Here is a 23,640-nt window from a genome sequence, read left to right on the forward strand (position 1 = left end):
GAAATTGAATAATGTGATCAGGCTATTCGACAAACAAAATAATGACACTCAATCTTTTATTTTTCTACATACAAGAAATTTCATAGGTACAAATATTTGTTATTGTTTCTTTCAGTACGTTAAATATGTGTTTCAGTTCGACTATGGTCTAAGGAATACTGAAAAATCATTATAATCTGTGCAGTTTGACAGTTGACGTTTGAGCAACATCCGGACAAAGAGATCTCAAGACATACAGCTTTGTTTTCATCCTCATATTAGTGAGATTGATTCAATTGCATTTCAACTTAGAGTTGAAGAGACTGAAACTTTTCTGGAAGTATAACACAAAGAATAAAAGTAAGGTTACTCCGAGCCAACACTTTATGTATAATAACTGAACGTAGGGACAGACGGACGGACGGGCGACAGCCGCGAGACACACTATAAATAAATAAAGCGCCAACATTTTATTATTATCATAGCGCGGGCACGTGCGGGGACATTCCACGGGCAAAACTGGCAGCTTATAATGTACTGAAATAACCAACAGTGTGTGTGCAACGGACAGAATGTACCAAGGTTCCATGTGCTCACAACCGTTCCGCTTCGGTTGACTATTCGAAAATCAAATCAACGATTTTGAAAATCGAAACGGCGTTCGACTTTCGAATTTTTACTCGACTCGATTAGTTTTCTTCGTTTTATAACGGTCAGCGAATTCTTCGATTAAGAAAACTTAAACAAAACGTAAAGTACATATAAAATGAACAAAACGCGCAGAAACTATATAAGGATCGTAAAATCAACCTGCTCTCTCTCGGGCGCAGCGGGTACTCATTTTCACATGTAATATAATTTGATTAACTCGCAATAGTCATTTAGGAGCAATTAAAAGCCGAAAACAAGTCTTTTACAATCAGTTTGACTGTAAAAGGTTTAATGCGCCGCGAGAACGGCATGAGCAAACACATTAATCATAAAAGATTACGGTTGTAACGGAACGCAATTCCGATTCCCAATTAGCGCCGCCGGGAACGTACAGCTGTTCGAAATAAGAATATCTATTTCGAATATTTGAATTTCGTATTCCTAATCCGTGATCCAAGCGGCCAGCGCGTGGGCCCGTTCGTTTTATTTTAAAAACATTCCATAATTCGAAATTCGTAAAGTTCGTTAAGTTCGCGGAAAGAGTTCTATTTCTCGGAAGCGGCTAGCGGTAGTCAAACTTCGCCTCATTGATTATTATTTTAACGCACAATTAAAATTTGATGGCCTCTTCTCTTTCGTTCATATTCGACTTACTCCATAAATGCTTTCAAATTTTCGAACACATCGATCGCACGCACGAGTCCAGAAACAACTATATGTCCGTGCTGTAAGGTGCGTTTTCGTTTGACATTGAACGTCGCCGTATTTTTTAGTTGCAATTGCTACATACGAGTGTCGGGACTAAGCGTCAATAAAAAATAGTCGTAAAATCTGTAACTCCAGCATTAAAATCGTTCTTAAGGATCAAACTTTTAAGGTCGAATTTAATGGGCACATTCGTAACCTCAACATTACATACCGCGGAACGTGTGAATAAAATCATGCGTATGCACACATTCGTTAAGAATTGACACTTATTAAAGGGAATTATTTTTTTAATTGGTATGACGACATCTCTTTATTTAGTGCTGTCGTCCATGCGAGTGCGAATGGTATTTGATTTAGAGTTCCTTTCGGCATTACGGGCCGACAGCGTTCCTTACTGCGACGCGTTTTTTGTCATATTAACATCAAGAAAACACTCGGAGGATTCGGTTTTTGTTGCCCGACGTAATGACTTTAATTAGATTGTAAGTCGGTACTGATTCGGGCTGCTCATAACTTTTTTCTAACGTCTGGGCGGCAGTCGGTAGGCGACCGTTCCAAATTCAAATTGCCCGATTCTGATTTGGAACAGCGCGGCGAGTGTCCGCCGAGCGCGTGACCAATCGCTAATTAGGAAATGTGTTCGGATGTGCTCGCACACGGAAGCCGAACAGCGTTCTATAATTAAACTTTTAAAATTTAATTCGATTTTTTTTTTTAATATTTCGAACACGCCATTTCCACTTCTGGTATTACTGTGTCGGTGTTTATTGGGTGTGTTTTTTTTTTCTCTCTTACCGGCCAGTTGAAGATACACAACAGCACATAACGGTTTTCGGAATCGCTTCGAGAAAAATGGGATTCCGAGCTTCGGTTCTCACAGTTTTATCGAAATTGATTAATTAAGAACACATTTCATTCAACTTTATTAGCATTGGTTTCATTGCAATAAAACGATAAAGCTACATTAATTATGTAATTAATAAATGTGCGAATAGAATAGGTGCGGGTTTATTCTTGTTTCTTATTATCACATTTATCTTTTGGAATGATGGGTTTAGTATTTGATGAGTTCAAGTTATTACTAGTTTTGCTCAAGGAAGTCTCGACGAACAGTTCGTTGACCTCTTGGTAACTCAGACAGAAAGCGTTTGCGTTTGTGACGTTCAAGGAATCCAGTGATCGCTTAACATCAGGTGGGGTGTGAGCTCGTTCATGCTTATTCATAATAACAAAAATCTCCCCCGCCCGATACAGTCTTATGTATTTTCCGGAAGTTTTATCGGCACAAACACCCCGGAAATCTGGTAGGTTTCCCGACAAATAGCTCGACGGGTGTCCCCGTCTGCCCCCAGCGTCACGGCGTGACGGTCACGCGAGGACTGCCGGGGCGACCCCTTAGGGTTCCATTCAATTTCCGGATCAGTGTTCGAGGTGGTGGAAGGACCAGTAATTGTCGTATTGTGTGCGCGGCTGTTGCTGTCAAATCTTCGAATATCTAATTATTAATTGTGTAAATTAATGAGAACCTTTTTGAAGAATATAAATGTAGTACTTTTAACCGGCCATGGGAAGGGGAAAGACCAGCTGAACTGGACGAGGTCACGGTCCACCCGATGTCGAACTGACGGACGCACTATACCAAAAGTCGGTCTACTGCACGACACTGCCCTACCATACTAAGCACTAGGCCACATTAGGGATCTAACATTAGATTCGAAACTAAAAATTCGATTTTGGAACGTAAATTGTCATTAAACATCAAGGCGTGTGACGTCATCGATGATTATGACGTCATAAACAAAACATGGCGGATTATTGTAAAACTGATCTACCCAGCTGGTGATGATCACGTCACCATATACTCCTCACGTCTACAAGAATACGATGATATTGAAAGACAATAACTTGACTAATTCAACTACTAGGTTGTGTTAGAAGTAACATTACCGCCGACTTGCTTGTATCTTCCTCGAAGCATTGGACACGGTTTGAAGGGTGAGGGCAGCCATTAAAGGATTGAGTCTTCGATACCGTGTTTCAAGATGGGGACATTTATCTTGAGTCGCCTAAGGGCTCCGGTAGCTCTTACTGGCTCTCAGCTCTTATTGGTGGTTAGACCTCTTGTGAGTCCGCGCGGGTAGGTACCACCACCGTGCCTATTTCTGCAGCGAAGCAAAATGCGTTTCGGTTTGAAGGGTAGGGCACCCGTTGTAACTATACTGAGATCTTAGAACTTATATCTCAAGGTGGGTGCCGCATTTACGTTGTAAATGTCTAAGGAACACCAGTTCGGCTGTGAGCTCGTCCAACCATCTAAGCAATAAATAAAAAATAAAAAAAATACACCGGATTGGCTGTCAATTCGTTCACACATCCCAACAAATATGGGTTTACTCATGAAAATTACCACTGTAGTGTCGCTCTCTTGCAGGCTTAGGAGAAACAAGCATCTAGAAGAATATTTGGCTGGAGACGACAAAGAGAAGATCTTCCACCCATTGGGTTTCGTTGCTACAAGACTAAGTCTACTGAGCGATGTATCGTGTACCGGTCTGTCCACACCACCTCAATTATACAAGTATCTTTAGATTCCTCAATGCAGTATCTCTGTTAAAGACTTATGGTACTCGTAAAATCCGGTCGCAGTCAAGTAATTTCTTATGGGAAATTACGTATAAATCTCGATTACAGATGTAATATTTCTTAAATACTAGCTGACCCGGCAGACTTCGTAGTGCCTCAATCGATAAATAAAAGACTTCAAACTTTTGTATAAAATAAACTTAAAACGAACAAAAGGAATCCGTCTGACGGGGGGACACATCAAAGAAAAAACAAAATTGTTATTTTTATTTAATTCCCAGCATTTTCATATTTATATATTATACCTTTTAAAACTTCTCTGGACTTTCACAAATAATTCAAGATCAAAATTAGCCAATTCGGTCCAGTCGTTCTCGAGTTTAAGCGAGACTAACGAACAGCGATTCATTTTTATATATATAGATAGATAGAAAATAATACGAACGAAGTGTCTAAAAGCCTTAATTAAACAGCTCATACTTAAAAAAATCTGTCACAAACAGCAGAGCGCACTTCCTCAGCTCGTAAACTTGGACACTTTATAACGCCACACGTACATGAAAGCTATAAAGAAGCGATCGACGTCATAAAAAGCTTTTTTAGGTCGCGTAGGTGCAGATGCCGATATGACGTCATCGTTCACCTTTTGTATAGTGACGTATCTAACACCTACCGGCCTAATTTACGATTTTCTGTTATCCTGATCGGGTCTTGTCGTTGGGCCTGTAGACCTCCATACCACTATATCACTATACGATATGATTTCGGAGTCAATAACTAAATAGAAATGTTTTAACAAAAACCGACTTCAAATAGAAAAAAACAAATTAATATTGGCGTGATATTGAGTTATTCATCTATTTGTCGCGCACGTGCTTAATTTGAATTTAAGCCTTATATGGTTTTCTTATGGATACCATTATCTACACGGGACTACACGGGAAGCGTCAGCTTTCTAATAAAAAAAGAATCATGAAAATCGATTCACCCAGTCAAAAGTTATGAGGTAACAAACATAAAAAAAACATACAGTCGAATTTTCTCCTCCTTTTTTGAAGTCAATTAAAAATACTCGCCCTTCGATCCGGCATCCAACAGTTTTACTTCAGTGGAAGTATCGTCAGCTGTCATTCCATATCAGAACAGTCTTATCGCCTTCAGTTCCCAGGATTCTAGAGATCTAAATAAATCGGATGCTACACGAATTTCCTTTTTACGAAACACGTTTATTTAAACTGGAATCATCAAGCGAATAGCTTATCTAGTCAACGTTGAACCATCAGATCACTCACCGCAAATATCGGGGCGGACTCCGTCAACCACCAACCAGAAACCGCTATGTAAACCACACGAACCTAATTCTTAATTTAATAGTATAAACAGCATCACAAGAAAAAAAGTGATGACCTTTAATAATACCCCCATTACGGACCTGAACGATGCTTCTAAATATAATTGTATATAATTTGTCCCGTCCCGATGCTATTAAGGTGTAATATAATAAATTTATTTCACCACGAGCCACGGCCAGATGAAGACATGAGCGCCCCGCTGCCTCGCAAATGGAACGTGCCATATCAAAGGAAAACCTCGCAGCAGGACCCTGCCTATTATTTACAAATCCGGGAAAAAAAAATTACTTTAATACGTACATTCCTCTTAACGTTAAGAGGGTCAGCGCTTAACTTGAGCGAGCGTTCAAATTGATTACGAACTCAATCGCATTCCGGTTTTAGAATTAAGCACGAATTCAAATCCGACATTCGAAATTGCGTTTTGAAAATTTGAATGTTCTCGAACGACGCATTCGAATGTTCTAAATACAAAACTTTGGGAGCCGTTTGCGACTCGTTTACTGCCCGTCGTCCTGGAAGTTAGTAACCTCCCGTGTCTGTGGTTTCTCTTTTGTTTTTTTTTTTCCAGAAAAGGCGACACAAAATAATAATGTTATACTTATAAAGGAAATAATTACGACGAAATGCAATGATAATAAATTACACAGCGTTTACGACTAATTTATTAATAGAAAATTTGCGAGTAAACCTTAGGACAGTCGTAAATAAGTAACCGCCGACCGTCCAATGGTGGGTCGTAAAATTTGTCGGCGTTCGCAGATTGGCCAGCCCGCAGCCAATCAACGTGCGTTCCAGATTTAAAAGAGACGGTTTACGAGCGGCAGGCGTTGTATTTTTGCTGTTTTGGCGCCAAAATTGACAGTTTTAAGAGTTGGAATCTCTCCATTTTTTACAGGAAATGTACTAATTAGTTCTAAATTAGTATCCACACTGAGCTAATTACTGATTTGTGGTTCGAGCGCTTTGGAGTAAGGAAGGAGAAAGCTTGGGCCTTGTTAAGCTACTAAAAACCATAGACATGATATAAATGCTGCCCCTTTAAGATATGCCTAAAGTCTTAACAGAAACGATGTGCCCTAGATAAAAAAGACTGCTCTTTCTAACCGAGTGTATTCAGTAGTGGAAACGGACCTTCAGTTTCAAAGCGTTCGTATAGCCTACCCACAAATGATTATTAAAACAGAACGGTACCCAAAACTGAAATGGCAAAACGAGTCGTGGAAGATCGTCGTTCAAAATTAAGTAAAGGTGACAGTCAGACGAGTTTGCAGAAGAGTTGCTTTAAACACAGACATACCATTTAACGTGTTGGAGGCCATTGCCCGAGAGGCATACGGAAATAAGGAACCACCAATTTTTTTTATATGGAACTAGCTGACCTGACAGACTTCGTAGTGCCTCAATCGATAAATAAAATACCTAAACTTTTGTATAATGTGTTATCAAAGGATAAACACAAAATCGTTATTTTTATTTAACTCCGAGCATTTTCAAATTTATCTACCTCTTAAACCTTCTCTGGACTTCCACAAATAATTCAAGACCAAAATTAGCCAAATCGATCCAGCCGTTCTCGAGTTTTAGCGAGACTAACGAACAGCAATTCATTTTTATATATATAGATAGATAGATAGATATATCAGAATCTAGAGACGGATTAACTTAACTGACAGTTGACAACTAGTGAACATAGAAACATGAACTCCATACGAACATCTGCAGACTGCCAAGTCCCACACGCGGTACCGCGTGCTTCCTAGGCGCAGATAAAAAAAAATCCTACTAAGCTTATGGTTTTAGACTACCCTCTAAAGAGCCTAAATAAAGTTCGGAGAAACATTTTACGTACAATACCGTCGTAAAAGCGGAGATGAAGTCACACGTTTCGGTCAAAATAAACGATGAAAAACAAAAAACATTCGTTAATTAGTTTTGATTTATACGAAGCATGAGGCGACAATATAATTTATGGCTTTGACGGACGGACAGACGTCTTGTGTGCTCAACTGGAGAGTGATAGCGTGTGTTACGTGTCGTGATACTCGCTTAATGACTGTCGGTCGGGGCCACGCGCCGGTAAGTGCCACCTTTGTCGCCCGCCATCGGAGCTTGCTGATTTCTGTCGTGAAGCACTATTTATTGTTACGTCACGTTGCCAACCGATTTTCTCACCGAATCTTCTCAGTGGGTCGCGATTTCAGCGAAACTCTGCTCTTGTTAGGGCCAGTGTTAACCAATTCTCTCAGGTTGAGCCCGTGAGCTCACCTACATACAAGTCCGGGCGTAGCTGCAATAGCCTCTTAGCCTACCAACGAATAAGTAGGGAAAATAACATCTTGATTTTCTACTACAGGACAAGCGTAGATCCAATGTAAAATCAATGTGTCTCTACGTAAGAATCGTTGAATTTTGTTACACTGCAATATAGATTTTTAGAGCTCCCTAATTATGAAACCGGATAACGTTTCAACCAACAGTACAAAATTTCACATATTATCATAGAGCATTGTCTTGTTTTATAATAAAAAATCATAATCAACATAAGAAAAGATAGTGATGAGCTTGTAACTTAACTATTGATTCATATTTGGCGGAAAACCGATAAAGTGGTATCAAGGAACCGGAGAACGATTCAAGGTGTACCTAGATGACATTGCGTGCTCGCCTCACGAGAGTCAAACAGACCCAACACAACAATCGATTGACAGATTGACATAGTTGACGCAATATCGGAGTGCGTCTCCAACAATAATCCAGAGTTCCTTTACATCAATTCCGAGGACCGAACCCGAGACGCATCTGCCCAAAAGCGAGCGGTGTGTCAAATCGGCAACGTTACAACACCGCAGCCCTATCCCCTCCGACAACTGGTCCCTGTCGTTTGAATTATTCACAGCGCGTACGATGAGCTGGATTTGGCTTTGTGGTTATTGCCAAATTAATGTTACGTCCCGTATAAGACGAGTTATTAGGACCGATATTTCATTTCAGATGTGCCGGGGTGCGTCGTCCTGTTTGTTTTGTTACTGATTACTACTAGACAGAAGATATTAAAAGAAAATTCAGTTATGTTTTTTTTCGTGTAATTCTCCATCATCACACATTTTACTAGTTCAACGTCTCAACAATCACAGAGTATAATAACAATTCGTTACAAAAAAAAAACTACCTTAAAACGAGCCAAAGGATTTCCCATAAAAATTGCAAAACAACAATTCGCTTTGTAAATAATCCCAATTATACGGTTCGCGACCGATTCCCGACATCAATCAAACGCCAATGGCACGCCATAAAAAATAAATAAAAATATCAGATTGTCGAGAGAATAATGTTTAAGGTTTCTAAAAACGTGGCGGCGGGTGAGATTAGCGAGCGGGGCGTCGTAAAGAAACAATTTTCTCCGGTTTTCCCGCGCACCAGGGGAGCTCGCCCGGTTTATGGAATATGGGGACATGACAGAAATACGTTATTGAGGAAAAAAAAAACGAAAAAGTTTTTAAAAAAAAAAGTTCCTCATTCTTATTCTGATTTTAAAAAATCCAAGATAAATATGGCTTATGAGGTGTGTACCTAAAAAAAAAACATGTTAAACATTTTCAAATCGTTCGATCGCTCAACGAAATCGACGTTCCTAATTTAAACGTTTATTAATTCATTTAGAACTTATAATACGTAATGTGTTCCTATTTTAAATTCTCAAAAGATTCAATATTCAAAATTCTATTTTAGAATTTTAAATCAGTATTGAAAAATGGATACGATAAATTTTTGAATTTATTTAATCGTTGTTCTCCTGGTGCCATTAGCGTAATGCGTTCGTATATATAAAAACAACCTATAAACATTATAAAACCGGTTTTCAAGTTGGACGATTAAAAAAACACCGGTTTTAATTTCAAACAGAACATTTTATTGTTGTAATCCGTTCAGAATAATAATAATAATAATAGTAAATCATTAATATTAATTAATCACATTGACATACATGTTGGACGTACACCAAATTAGCAATTACAATTATGTTAGGATTCCAAGAAAGAAAAAAAAAAGGTTTTTTTTTCACTTAAAATTGCATTACACCTAACTTAGATTCAACTACACATGTTAAAAACTCATATACAGACAAAAAAAAACTAATAAGATTAATAAAGACACCGTACCGAAACGTTCGCACGACTTATAATAACGTTTTTTTTTTATTTATTTTAATTATGGCTTTTCAATAAGTAACAATGCGTGAAAATAATCATAATAATAATATATATATAAACATAAACAAAACAATTCAGTCTCAACGCCCAAAAAAATATTACTTAATCATTAAACAAACATCCAGAAAACCGAACTTCTCTTAAACACCGGTTTTGTGCGTTCGATACCGATTTATCGAATGAGCTCCGAATTAAAGCCGCGCTTTTTTTTTTTAATTACGAATTTCGGTTTATTTCCTACCGCCGTCAAATCAAAGTTAAACTGGTTGACGCGATCCGTGCATACAGTTGACGAACAAAAACAGTGGAGACTTTTTTTTTTAATTTTTATAAATTTAAATCGATCAAAAAACTTTTAATACCTTTACGAAGCAACTATTTTTTTTAATATCTATAGAATTCAAACTCGCGTACATTAAATTATTTTTATTCGTTTTCTTTTATTTAATATATAATAATATATAATCGATTGCTAGTTATTTATGTACACACATTCATGAAAGCGTCTACGAATCCTACACACGCGGAGCCCACGTGGCAAGCGTTCCACACTAACTAACCTACCGTATACTGGATACGTATTTCACTTTTAATTAACTAAAATAGTGCTATTTTTATATTATTATTATTAATTTAAAAAAAAAACACATATGATTTACATTACGTATATGCTCCATGTATTTTACTAGCCTGAAAACAACAACGCACTAGCATCTACCACCGACCAATGAATGATATTACATATTTTATTATAATAAAAAAAAATCGATTTATTTATACCTTATCATCTCACTTAGGCAAGTTAAAGTTTTGTATCATTACGTATACTTCGTTTTCCAAATAGGTTTAATATTATTTAAACCGATTACATCTAATTATTTAGTTTTTTTGTTTTTTTTTTTCGTTACTCTACTGAGGTCGAACCCGCGGCGGCGGTGACCGCGACCCAAACGAATTCTTAACGTAGTTAGTATACACAAATTACAATCAAACGTTATACGTATGTATATTTTTAGGTTTTAATTTTTTTTTTTTCAAAATCGTATACATAAATTTCGGTGCAAAACAAACATTCAGAGAACACGGCGTGTATGTTCGAGAGCACTACGGAAATAAAAACCGCTAATAGTGCGGTCAATGCCGATTATCGAAAATCGGTTTTTTTTTTTTCGATTAATTATCGGTTCGCACCCGTTTTTCACCCCTTCACTGTAACGTTTCTGTTATAAATTTTCAATAGCGAATTTCGATTTACTTCTGACAAAAAAATATCAATTCAAATGTATCGTACAGTGTTAAGAGGTTGGCCAATTGCAAAAACGAAGATTTGTTCTAGAGGAGCTTATACTAGCGGCCGATCGTAGAGGGTCCCGGGAGCCCCACGGACCGACCGGCGCGGTGGCCGTACCCCGCCGTCGCACCACCTCCGACACAAGACACTCAGACACTTCAGTACCGACACTAACAATATTACTGTTCGAAGTGTATCTACCGGTGTTCGTGTTCGGAGATGGCACTACGTCGGCAAACGACGCGTCCGCCCACATTATAAACATTGCGCTTGTAACGTATATTGACATGCTATTGACTGACAGCATCAGAGTCAACGTTTCCATGTGGGCAGACAACGCTCAAACCAACAAAGCATTCTCCAAACGATGCGACAGTTCGAAAACAGAAAACCAAATTCAAATTTGACAACTAAAAAGAACGTGTAATTTAAAATAAAAAAACCGGTATATTTATTTTTTAAATTTTCAAATTCGGAACTGTCAATCGTTTCGAGGTCGTCGTTGACGGACGTCGCATCCGACCGGAGCGGAGTACGGCGTTACAAAGCATCGGGAGGCGGGAATTAAAGACTTAAAAATGCGAGCACCCCCTTTTTATACTTCGTTTTTGCAATGGCCAAACTAAGAACAGGGGTGCACGAGGTAGCTCGTGGTCGAGTTGGGTGCAAGCTGGGGATCACGCCTCTGAATGAGATGGGACTTGGTGTAGGGGGTACTCACGACGTCGGGGGTGGAGGCGCCGTCGTGACTGCTGTCCGGCGCCGACCGGGGCTCGCCGTTCGCGTCCGGCGGCCGGGCCGTCTCCCGCTCGTCGATCACCAGGTCAATGGGCATCTTGCCCTTCAGACAGCTGATGTAGCGGTGACAGAAGTTGTCGCATAGCTCATGGACCTGTCGACGCAGAGCACTCGATTAGTTCGTCGGACGACGTTCACGACAAATTGCACTCAGTTATAACCTGGAAGCTTATTTTAATAAACCTTTATTAGCTTCAGACGTATGTAGGTATGTTAGTATGTAACGGAATCTTTGAACATGATTTTGACCCCCTTCAAAACGTCTGATTAACTCGAAATTTGGTATACTTATTATAATGATCGATGACAATTCAATATTAAAAAAAAAAAAAAAACTGAAATTCAACTAATAAATTTAAAATAAAAAAATAGTTTAAAAAAATACGCTTTTATAGATAAACCAACTAAAAAATAGAAAATAAATTTAAATTAAAAATAGTGTAAGAAAAAATGATTTTATTGTAAAAAAAAGCGTGGGGTGTATGTTATCAGTAGTTATAAATATTTTATAAACAGATATGAGTAGAAGGGTTATTTTGATAATATCTTGAAAAGCACCCCACGCTTTTTTTCAATCAAATATTTTTTTCTTACACTATTTTTAATTCAAATTCACTAAAACAAATTTTCGAATTTTTAGTTGGATTTTCTATAAAAGCGTATCTTGTTAGTTTTTTTAAACATTATATATTTTTAATCAGTAACATCCAAAGACACGAAATACAGCTTAAAATTTAATTCAAGATCGTCAGCGTCACCTGAACACGGACGTAACGAGACGCGACCTATGAACTGATATCACCATACAAAGCGTTAGAAAGAAGAAAAAAAAGCATTTATTCAAAGACAATGGAAGACTAAGAGACGAAATGGACCGGCAGCGGGGACAGGCCGCGCGCACCACGTCAAGACGTTAATACCCGAAAAGAAATCGTAAAAACGGCACGAAACTCATATATACATTTTTTTTTTCGTTCGCATCCGATAAAATACGACCCCCGGCGGGCGCATATTAATTTTGTGCGCCGGCCTTATAAATTTTCATGGGCATAATTAGCTTAGAAATTAACATAAGGTAATAAAAAGACTAACGAAATTTTTAGACAACGTTTACACGGCGAAACGCAATAAACCGAAGGCAGGTGGAGAGGCCGCCTGCGCTCCTCGCCACCACCGGGGGCCCGCCGGTCCTCTGCAGGATTCGAAAATAGAACGGGAAACGGAAACAGCGATCCTCCGTGTTGACAGCTAATTATTTCTCCGCGACACTAATTTCCTAATCGACAAGTTTTTAAAATTACACGCAGCGCCCCGGCCCGCGCACCTCCCGCCCCCGGCCCGGTTTGTTTATCATAATTCGAATTTTACAGCCTGCCCGTTTGAAGTTCATATTTACGACTGCGTGAATTTTATTGACACTAGAGCGGATAAGCGCTACCGCTTAACAATCGCGGTCGGCGAGCACTGTCAATGTCAAAATCTTGATTGAGAGCGCTTTTACAGCTCCGCGGACGACAATGTAAACAGTCATCGGAATGACGCGAATCGACGTGCACCTATTTTTAATACCACTCGACATAGCGAGTTTTGTCATCGTTACTCTTCGAAGATTCTAATTTGGAACTGTCCCCTTGTCCCGTCACAAGAAGGGGTCGGTGTTAACTATGTAGGTACATACGTCCACATTAAAGTGAGCCATCCGTCTCGAACCAAAGACTTAAACTCGATTACGTACATTTCATAGATACGACCTTATTCATTTACCGGTAATATCTTTAATGAGATATTAAGGAATTCCGAGACGACTCCGAGCCGATTATCGTTACGAACATCAAACTCTTTCCAGAAATTTAAATTTGGAACGAACGACCGAGGATTGAGATATGGAGTGTTCGGTGTCGGTCGCCCGTTGATATATTAACATTCGTTATTCAAATTTTAAAAAGGAAATTATATTAATAGATTTTACTTTTTGTTTTTAATTTTTTAATCTCTGGTTTTTATTAACGATTCTTTGTAATCTCAAAGCGATAGGGAACGCCTTTTTAAATTTTCATAAATAGAATACAATCAGTTTCAAAAGACATCATCGAAAAATATAGGTAGTTTCATTAAATTACCTACTAACTGCCTTGATTCATTCAGTGATGTTTGAACGACTTTTTTTTTCTAGTTTCGTTTGCCGGCCAGTGTGGGCTGCGTTGGCGGGATAAGATCTCGCAATCTGTGCCACGGTCGCTACTGAACTAAAAGGGTTTTTCTCGTAATACGGCACTTCCTTCGTCTCTAATGCGACACGTGGGTGTGCGACTGCTACACGATATATAAATCTCGCTGTTTTTCAGTTAATCTCGTTCTGTTTGACGTTCAACGCGTTATATACGTCGTATGTCGCTTTGGCGTCCTATTTACTTTGATTAATGTTTACATGATTTAAAAACGTTTCTGGCTTGAGATGCGCTCGTGGAAGCGTCGGAGTGTGGAGCGTGTGTGATGGCTCTGAGTATATTTAAATAAAGGATCGACCGGTCTGGTCATTCCAACGAGCGCCCGATTGCTTCTCACCTCTAGCTCGTGTTGGCAACTGCGTTTATGTTTACTTTCGCAATAAAAGCTCCTAATTAAAACAAATATGACGGGCCGGGTGTACCGTGAAGTAACACAGAGCAATACGAATCCAAAGAAATTAGTGCGTTGTATAAAAGTTGTAAAAACCCGAGCGGAGGCGTCGTAAACCGGGGGTCCCAGGTTCGAGCCTCGCCTGTAAACCAACAAATCTGACCTAAATCGTAAATCACTTAGCCACGTTGTTACAGATAACGTTTACGATTTAGGAACAAAATATTAAAAAACAGCTCGGCCGCTTTCGGGTTTGTTGCTTTTTAATAACCGTTCTGTTTTACGAATATAAAAATAGTTTCGCCCAATGTACTTATGCCGGTTCGGGACTGGCGAATCGTATTGGTTTCAAAATTAAAACACCTTTGCCGTTCGTTTTTTGAATACATATATCTAAAATAAAAAAATATATATGAAGAATTTAAAAATCAACGAACCGCCCGTGTCGATTGTGTTCGAAATTCGAAGTTTTTAATTTTGAAAAGAGAACAAAACGATATCCGTGGTCGTTGCCGCAGGAATTCGAGCGTCGACATCTCATAACGTAATTAGGGAACAGTCAGTGGATAAGCCAGTACATAAAAAGTATGGAGTGTGGACCAATCGTCGGAGCGGCCGGCGACCCTCGGACGCGCTGTGACCGCCGACGGCCATTTTAAACATATCCAAGCATAAATCATGACGAAATTTACTTTATAACTCCGATCGGTTACTGCGTCACATTTAGTGATCATTGTTCGACCATCGTACATAACTGTCGCTTCATAACAACGAATAAAAGTTCATCCGAAATGTGCTCTTGAATGAAACCACTTTCTTGTTTATAAAAGACCAGCAATTACGGTGAAAGATAAAAAAAACAACAACAAAAAAAACTTTGTACTTAACGAGAACTCATTGTGAACCAGAGCTGGGACCGAAGTCTTTTTCTTATTTTTAATTATTATAAAAGCTCAAATAAAATATAAAAAAAACACCACCTGTGAACGGTGTGTAGCGAAGCGGAAATGGATCGAACTAACGGCATGTTTTTTCTTTAGTTTTTATTCAACAAAAACCGTAGACGAGATAGTAACTGACATGTAGGATACGAGGAGTAAGCAAAAAATTTGTTTTAACAGCGAGCGCGGAGTCAGGTGAACCCGATATATTATTCTACAAATTAAATCCTTTGCCTATTTCGATCGTGAAAAAAAAAACAACGAACAAAATGATTTATCCCATTTCTAAACGCTCACGTTGATTTAAATTCAAATTTCGAGTTCGAATCGGCCTATTTCCTCGGCCGTTACGACCGACCGAAGCCTTCGGGCCCATATTTCGAAATTCGAACAACGCATTACATTTTATTTTTTTAAATAGCCTTTATATCGCCCTCCGGCCAGCATTCGTACAGCGATATCGCATTACAGGTTATCTCGTTACAGCCCTGTATTAGTGCGTACGTATTTTTTTTTACCAAATTTACCGGTTTCTAAGGTAGTGTCAGTAGAACGCGGCTCCGGATATTTTATGGAATCCGCTGTGGCACCGACCGCTGGATGAGGTATCTCGTTTCTCGAGATCATTCGTCTCGATACAGACGTTAGCCGAACTAGTTCTATCGTGACGTGACCATAATATTGACAAGTCGAATTAATTCCTCAAGCGGTACGGACGGTTCGTCGAGTTTGTGTTCCTAATTAAAAACGACAAGAGCGAATTGTCCCATCTGATTTTGAATAGCAAAAAGCGTTCGTCTCCGGCTGCAGTACCGTTACAGTCCGAACGAGGGTATAATAATGGCGCGAATTGGCAATGCGACACACGCAAGAAATCGAACCGGTCGCCACAGCGGAGCGCACGGCCGAATCCGAGATAACTCGAAAACAAACAGCGTTCGAAATTCGAAATCGTACGCGGGCCGGATCGGCCTTCCAATTTCGAAATTGTTTCAGAAATTTAAACTTAGAACAATCGGTAAAGGAACCCGAGTGCCCAGTGCGTGCGGCGTGCCTCGTGATATCATAACTATAATATCTCGATCCGAAATCGTGCCCTCAGATAATCGAAAGGTGTTATTTTAATACCGGTTTTAATTTCAACTCGAAATAAATCCGCTTTGAATAGTGTACAAGTAATGAATACTCACTTTTTCTAATTCTAAGAGGTGAAACCGTAGTACTTGTATCGCTTGCACCATCTGTAAAGAAAGGTTTGTTTTAGTAAAGCAATGATCATTCCACGTGGTATTATATCGTAAATGGCTTAGTGCTCGGCGGTCCGGATTCCGACCGGGCTCAATCTGACAAAGCCAACTGAGCAACAATGAACTGGACAAAGTACAGCGGGCCCCTGTGGCGCGTAGTGATGTGACACAGCTCATTATCGATTATCGACTCTTCACTTTATCGATATTTAATTCGTAATGCCTTTACGGTAATTAACAGTGGATCTATGGCAGGCAGCGGTCTTTGTGGACCGTCAAGCATAAGGTCTGCCTTATGATAAGCAGTCAAAGTCATGTCACTAAAGGCTGTTGATGAGAAATCATAGCGCTGACGAAGGGTACAGGCAGTTCATACACAGACGCAAATAAGAAGTCCAAGTAAGAACGATCCTGGATGATGCGATAATGGAAGCATCAGAGGATCTTTAAAATTGTTTTGTATATGTTTTGTATATTCTTATTCATTTATGCCTTGTATATTGAAGTAGAAACCGATTTTTTTTTCTATCTATGCTGATAGCCTTGAGAGGCTATATCAGCTTCTCCTTGACGTGTAGGTGAACTCACGGGACTCAAACCGGGCGTGTTGCTAATACTGGCCCTAGCAAGAGTAGTGCTTTGCAGAAGTTACCAGCGGATCGGAAACGCGACCAACTGAGAAGATCCGGCGAGAAACTCAGTGGGCTGTGTCTATGGGTTAATTCACTCGTCGAGCCCTTTGTCGCAAGCGACGGGTTCGACGAGGACGATGACCGGTACTTGAGGTACCTATAAGCATCGTTAATGGATCGGGAGGATCTGTAATGACGTGTTTAGGGCGACGTCGACTGTTTACCATTCGGTCTACAGGATCGGGTATGGCCGATCTTTCAAAGCTGTAATCCTACTACAGAACCATAGGAATTGGATTGCTTCTTATTCAATTAAGGTTTGAAGGTGAGCAGCGAGTAATGGAACGCGAAACCCACTCAGCACCAGATAAGTTCGTCTCCTTGGAGAAGAGCTTCGTATTAAAAAAAAACCCAAATTAAACCAATTTAAGTGTTTTGCTATTAAGAACGGAATAACATAATCGGTCTAGCCCATACCAACTAATCTTTATAACTTATTAAAATTCATGTTTTGAATTTTAATTTGAATCGGTTTATGATCTTGACCCAGTACCGAGTTGAGGCTCGGAGCGTTCATAAACACATTTTCACTTTCGTTTCCTAATTAATTAGTTTTTTATTTTTATTTTATAAAATGGGGAATTTTGTCATTGTGAACGCGGAATTTTCTATGAACCTTTCTTAACGGTTTTCATTACAAAAATATTTGCAAAGTCGTTAACTACTTTTGAACCTTAACTGTTTATTTTATGGATAAGCTTAGTAAAAAATTTCGATGAGAAAACATTGCCTATTTCTGCCGTGAAGCAGTAATGCGTTTCGGTTTGAAGGGTGGGGCAGCCGTTGTAACTATACTTAGACCTTAGAACTTATATCTCAAAGTTGGGTGGCGCATTTACGTCATAGATGTCTATGGGCTCCAGTAAGCACTTAACACCAGGTGGGCTATGAGCTCGTCCACACATCTAAGCAATAAAAAAAACAGAGACAATAAAAAAATTAAAACTATTCACTGAAATATAAAGTACCAGGCGCGCATAACATCTGTGGAGTTGTTCACGTAATATCAATTATACGAGACGGTGGCGCCCTTCGCTATGTTTGCGCAGGCGACGCTGCTGTCAGATAAAAATGTGTTTGTCTTGTTTAACTTTCGCCACTGAGCTTTGTTTGCCGAGGGGGACGGTCCCAGGGCTCCACCGTAGTAAGCCACTCTCGAACGACAATTTCGAAACACGTTCAAAACGTCAAGAGATATTCTGTTAATTGACGTGCCTGGACTATTCAATTATCCTATCAATGTAATGTTTTTTTTTAATGAGTTCTCTGATCATAACTCCGAATGAAAATTATTTCGAATGATTTCCAAAACGTCACGCAGCAATCGTAAAACAACGCGTTAACGATATCACTTACTAATGACTTCGAAAAACATATCTCCGTGTTTACGCACGCTACTTCAGTTCGAATGTGTTTGAGGAAGCTTAAACCTTCAAAAGGCTGTGACAGACCAAACACAGATGTGACGTGGGCAAACAGACTCCGCGGCCCGTAACCAATCGACTCGACCGAACGGGTCAATAAAACACTCGATGTTGGTTTTAAAAACTATCGAATGTTTACTGAACGCCCACAGCACTAGTCTCAAACAAAACGCGCGCCACTCATATTGTGTGTTTCATACGAAAATGGAATTCGAATATTTTTTTCCGTTTCTCGGCTGCCATATTATGTTAACATCCAGCCGTGTTTGCGGAGAGCTGTCCAGCGCCAAGACCTTGGATTACACAAGTGTAAGTGCTCGCTTAGTTTATTTATACTCGCCACGTTCGAAAATCGTAAACAAACTGTATCAATTTTAAAACTGGCGTCATATCTCGGTACGGCATTAATGAGGCCAACTCGGGAACGTAATGAAAATGAACTCTCAAGAACCGATACGAATAATGTTGATGGCACGAAAGCTGCTAAATTAAACGCCACTTAAAGCTGGAGGCGGGTGACGTCAGCTCGACACATCGCAACCGATCGCTTCATCGACGGGGCCTTGAGCATCGATACTAACGTGCGTCGAACCCTCGCGACGGCGACCTGCCTGCGTGGATGTGCCGCGTCGCTTGGATGTGCGCACAAAAACAACAGCCCGCGGCAACAAGAGTCCTTCCCTTCCACGTATCCCGGTGCGGCACTCACAATACTCCGCGACATGTGGCCACGAATTACACCGGCGAGTAATTTCGCGTTCATAACATTAATTGTCAGAGGTAAATACACAAGTCGAGGTCGAACCGCGGCGGTGAATTTAATTCATTTGAATAGAACTCAGTTGGGCTGACCGCATCGTTTCCTTCCGCTGTGGATATCATGTCTTCTTATAGAGAACGAGGTGAGGTCGAGATGGGAACATGTGCGTCGACGGTGGCACATGGGAGCTCGCGAGACGATCCCCGCTCTGAGGGTCCTCTCGAGCGGATGTCGCTCTGTTTGCCCGCCTTATCTAACGACGGCTGCCTTAAGATTTGAGCAGCAGATGAATGACGCTTATCAGTCTCTGACTGGTTTACGGCGTCGCGTCTTGCTACTGTTTTAATATTTTAATTTGTCGGCTGGCGGGCGGTTAGCGCCGCGCGACGCCGTCCGCAAACAGACGGTTACGGCCATTACGTGCGTGACAGAGCGACCCGATAAAACGAATCCAAGTAACAATGTTAAGTCGGCAGGCGCGACCGCGGCCGCCAATTCGGGATGCCTTAGATTTTATTTGTTAAAAATCGGTTAAGTACCCGTGTCGAACGGCGGCGGTGGGTGGCCGACATTTTGTTATTTTTATTATATCAGTTTTTTGTCGGTGCTAGCCGCGGGAGGCGCTCCGTGCGATTCCACTTTTTATGAGTGACAATACATATATAATGTGTTTTTATATTTTTTTTATTTTCGTTTTCCAATGCTCTCAGTTCGCTTCGAGAACGGTTTCTCGTGGTACCTGCGTTGTGATTTCTGTTCTTCAGTCGATCAAATCGTAAATGATTTGTTCGGTCGCGCGGTAAACTATTTTTATGACGTATTTAAAAACGCTTCGAGTTTCATTGGTTGCGTCGTGTCGGTGTGCGAGTCGTAAAATGACAATACTTACTAATGAGTCGACCTCTGGATCCGCTATGTAATACGGTTTCTCTTGACGTATCTGCGAACAAAACAAATAATAATTGTAAATAGACATGCTTTAACAAAAACCGACTTCAAATAGACAAAAAAGATATTCCAAAACAAATTAATATACACTAAAAACAATAATCATCGAAATCGGTTGGTGTGATATTGAGTTATTCATCTATTTGTCGCGCACGTACTTAATGCAAATTTAAGACTTATATAGTTTTCTCATGGATACCATTATCAGAACTGGACTAAATTGTAATGGGACCACACGGGAAGCGTCAGCTTCCTAATAAAAAAGAATCATCAAAATCGATTCACCCAGTCAAAAGTTATAAGGTAACAAACATAAAAAAAACATACAGTCGAATTGACAACCTCCTCCTTTTTTGAAGTCGGTTAAAAATAACATTAATTCCCAATATGTATTTGACACAGACGTTAAGATCGCTACATCAACGAAATACACCGATTATATGAAACTAATCCCTCACCACGTTGATAGTACAAAGTCGTTCCCTAAAGTCCGAACAGAAACTTTACCACATTCCAATTCAATATAATAAAAGAGATACGAACGCACGCGCAAACAAACACAAACTTCCTATACATAAATGTATGAAAACAAATTTAATTTGGATTAAATTGCAACTCGCACGTACCCCATCGTATGCATAAGCGAGACCACGTTACAAAATGATTCTACATATCCTCTTCAAGTGCGAGAGCCGTCGAGTAAAACCGAGTGCGTGGCTAGTTAATCCGCTCGCTCGGCTGAACACGACACGGAATAAACAAACACAGACACGCAACCTTAGGTGAGTATGAATGAAACGTCCTAGCGGCTCGGCCTGCAACCCTGTATGCCAGGATCGCCAAACCTCATACGATGTTCATCCACCGATCTAGGGCTATTAAAACACGTATGACGTCATATAAGTAGGGTTGTCGCAAAGCTATTATCAAACGCCTTTGAATGTCAACACTAGAAACATTTTCTATGGCATAGACGTAAGATTTCAAATGGTCACCGGATCTCAAGGATGATTTAACAAAAATTAAGACATGGGATGTCACAAAAAGAAAGATGGTATATGCCTTTTATTACTGGTGGTAGGACCACTTGTGAGTCCGCCCGGGTAGGTACCACCGCCCTGCCTATTTCTGCCGTGAAGCAATAATGCGTTTCGGTTTGAAGGGTGGGGCAGCCGTTGTAACTATACTGAGACCTTAGAACTTGTATCTCGAGGTGGGTGGCGCGTCTACGTTGTAGATGTCTATGGGCTCCAGTAACCACTTAACACCAGGTGGGCTGTGAGCTCGTCCACCAATCTAAGCAATAAAAAATAAGCACAAGTTGACAGTGACAGTGACACCTACTCAGGCTACTGTGAGGTACCGCAATATATTATGATCCGTAGATTTTCACTGCAACCAAGCCTTGAGGTAAATGTTGAGTGACTCGGCAGATTCCTTACAATGTTACTAATGATCGAGGAATGCGATGTCGGACTGTGGTAACGCCGGTTCAGTGTTTAGTCCCGGAATGTTTTCGACTTTATTTTTATGAACGATTCAAGCGATTCGCTGTGAATATTTTTTATTTTATTGCATAGGTGGATAAACGAGCCACTTAATGTTAAGTGGTTACTGGAGTCCATAGACATCTACAACGCAAATGCCGCCACCCATTTTGAGATAAGTTCTAAGGTCTCAGTATAGTAACAACGGCTGCCCCGCTCTTCAAACCGAAACGCATTACTGCTTCACGGCTGAAATAGGCAGGGTGGTGGTATCTACCCGTGGGGACTCAGAAGAGGTTCTACCACCAGTGAAAAGTATACAAATATGTAGTTGATATAAATCAATTTGTTGACACCAATAGACTGTCACATATGGCATGTTTATGGTACTATTCCATCGTATACCATACGAAACATATCGGAAAGATTCATCTCGATATAGTACTATAGGTAAATGGATTGTTGTATATACCTAAAATACTAATACACAAACTAATCATAAAATAACTCATTTATAAATATCGAATTTATTATTGGTCGGCAAATGAGGAAGATAATTTTTTTCCCCACCTATGCTGATAGCCTTGAGAGGCTATTTCAGCTTCGCCTTGACGTATAGGTGAGCTCACGGGGCTCAAACCGGAGGTGTTACTAACACTAGCCCTAGTAAGAGCAGTGCTTCGCAGAATCTACCACCGGATCGGAAACGCGACCCACTGAGAAGATCCGGCGAGAAACTCAGTGGGCTGTGTCTATGGGTGTATAATTGTATTAAAATAATGTATCGAGTTACTAATAATTCCAAGTTCATATATTGTTTTTTTACTTCTTTTCGAAAACTGACATGCATACGGTCTATTCAATGGTAAGTGCCAATCGTCTTTTTTTCCTACGTAAGATAGCCTTAAAGGACTATGTCAGCGTCATCGAGCGAGTCAATCGTCACTCATGGACCTCAGCAAATGTCAGCGGCACAGCACCGAGGATTCTCCTCAAACCATTACGAATTAACGTCCTCTTGATTTAAGTAATAAAAACTGAACCATCTACATTACATTATATATGTACGAATAAAAAACATTCATTTGAACCGGAAACGCGATACTATCGTGATACCATCTTGTTTTGAACATTCAGACCTTAAGTATATTGTAAAGAGCGTTTAGTACAGAGAAAGTGACGCTTTCTCAAGTCTTGCTAAAAATTAATCAATTTTCTATGAGCCATCAAAGTAAAAGTGAACTTACGGGATACCAACTTGTAAGTGTCCGTCACTCGGCAGCAATGCCATAGGCTTGAATTTGAAATACAATTTGTAAACTATTTTTTCTCTGAATATAAATTTTCACTGCACGTAAGTTAATAAAAAATTACTAATATAAGAGTAATCATCATATTGAAATGAGCTAGTTTCTTTGTTTGCAAAAATAGTTGTCACATGCTAAAACATTACTTTTTACAATAATAATGAGTATACCACGAAAACTAGCAGAAGTATTACCGAAGAATTCAGTATTTATATAACAGATAAAGTATTGTTTGTTTATCGGCGTTCAGCTGCTAAACAAACCGAGGCAGCCACCTTAGCTCAGACACAATTATTTGTTCCGGAGGCTACACACGCTATAACATTTTTTTTAAATTAAAGATTTCATATCTCATACGTATTATAATTAATGAAACACCCAATTCAGCGTACTTGTAAATTGTAGTGTAGTAGTTAATACAACATGACATAACATTATTAAAAGTAACAAACAAAAAAAATTATATTAATTATATATGTTTAATTAACATTTCGTTGTTTTAGCTACGGAATTGGCTGTCGTAATATTTGGTTCGGCGTTTCGGTTCGGAGGTTAACGCGGCCATTCTTGATGCGTCCGGGACATTTAATGTCTCAAAGAAATCGGATTCCGCATGACCATGATATAACGGTAGGCAGC

General features: G+C 39.7%; 1 protein-coding gene and 1 non-coding gene across 2 annotated transcripts in view; both read right to left on the reverse strand.

Moving 5' to 3' along the window:
• The window catches only part of LOC101737806 (homeobox protein homothorax-like), a gene marked incomplete at its 5' end in the record, with an annotated part of 369,054 nt that overhangs the window by 311,490 nt on the left and 33,924 nt on the right, over positions 1-23,640 (reverse strand). Inside the window, 3 exon segments of the mRNA NM_001309564.1 lie at positions 11,500-11,670; positions 16,327-16,377; positions 20,149-20,199. Coding sequence (NP_001296493.1) covers positions 11,500-11,670; positions 16,327-16,377; positions 20,149-20,199 — 273 coding nt within the window.
• On the reverse strand, positions 735-832 carry Mir3413 (microRNA mir-3413). Its single transcript, NR_107691.1, has one exon. It is a non-coding gene; the product is annotated as a microRNA mir-3413 (primary transcript).

The sequence above is a fragment of the Bombyx mori genome, chromosome 25 (genome assembly GCF_030269925.1).
Source record: "Bombyx mori chromosome 25, ASM3026992v2".
Taxonomy (NCBI): Eukaryota; Metazoa; Arthropoda; class Insecta; order Lepidoptera; family Bombycidae; genus Bombyx; species Bombyx mori.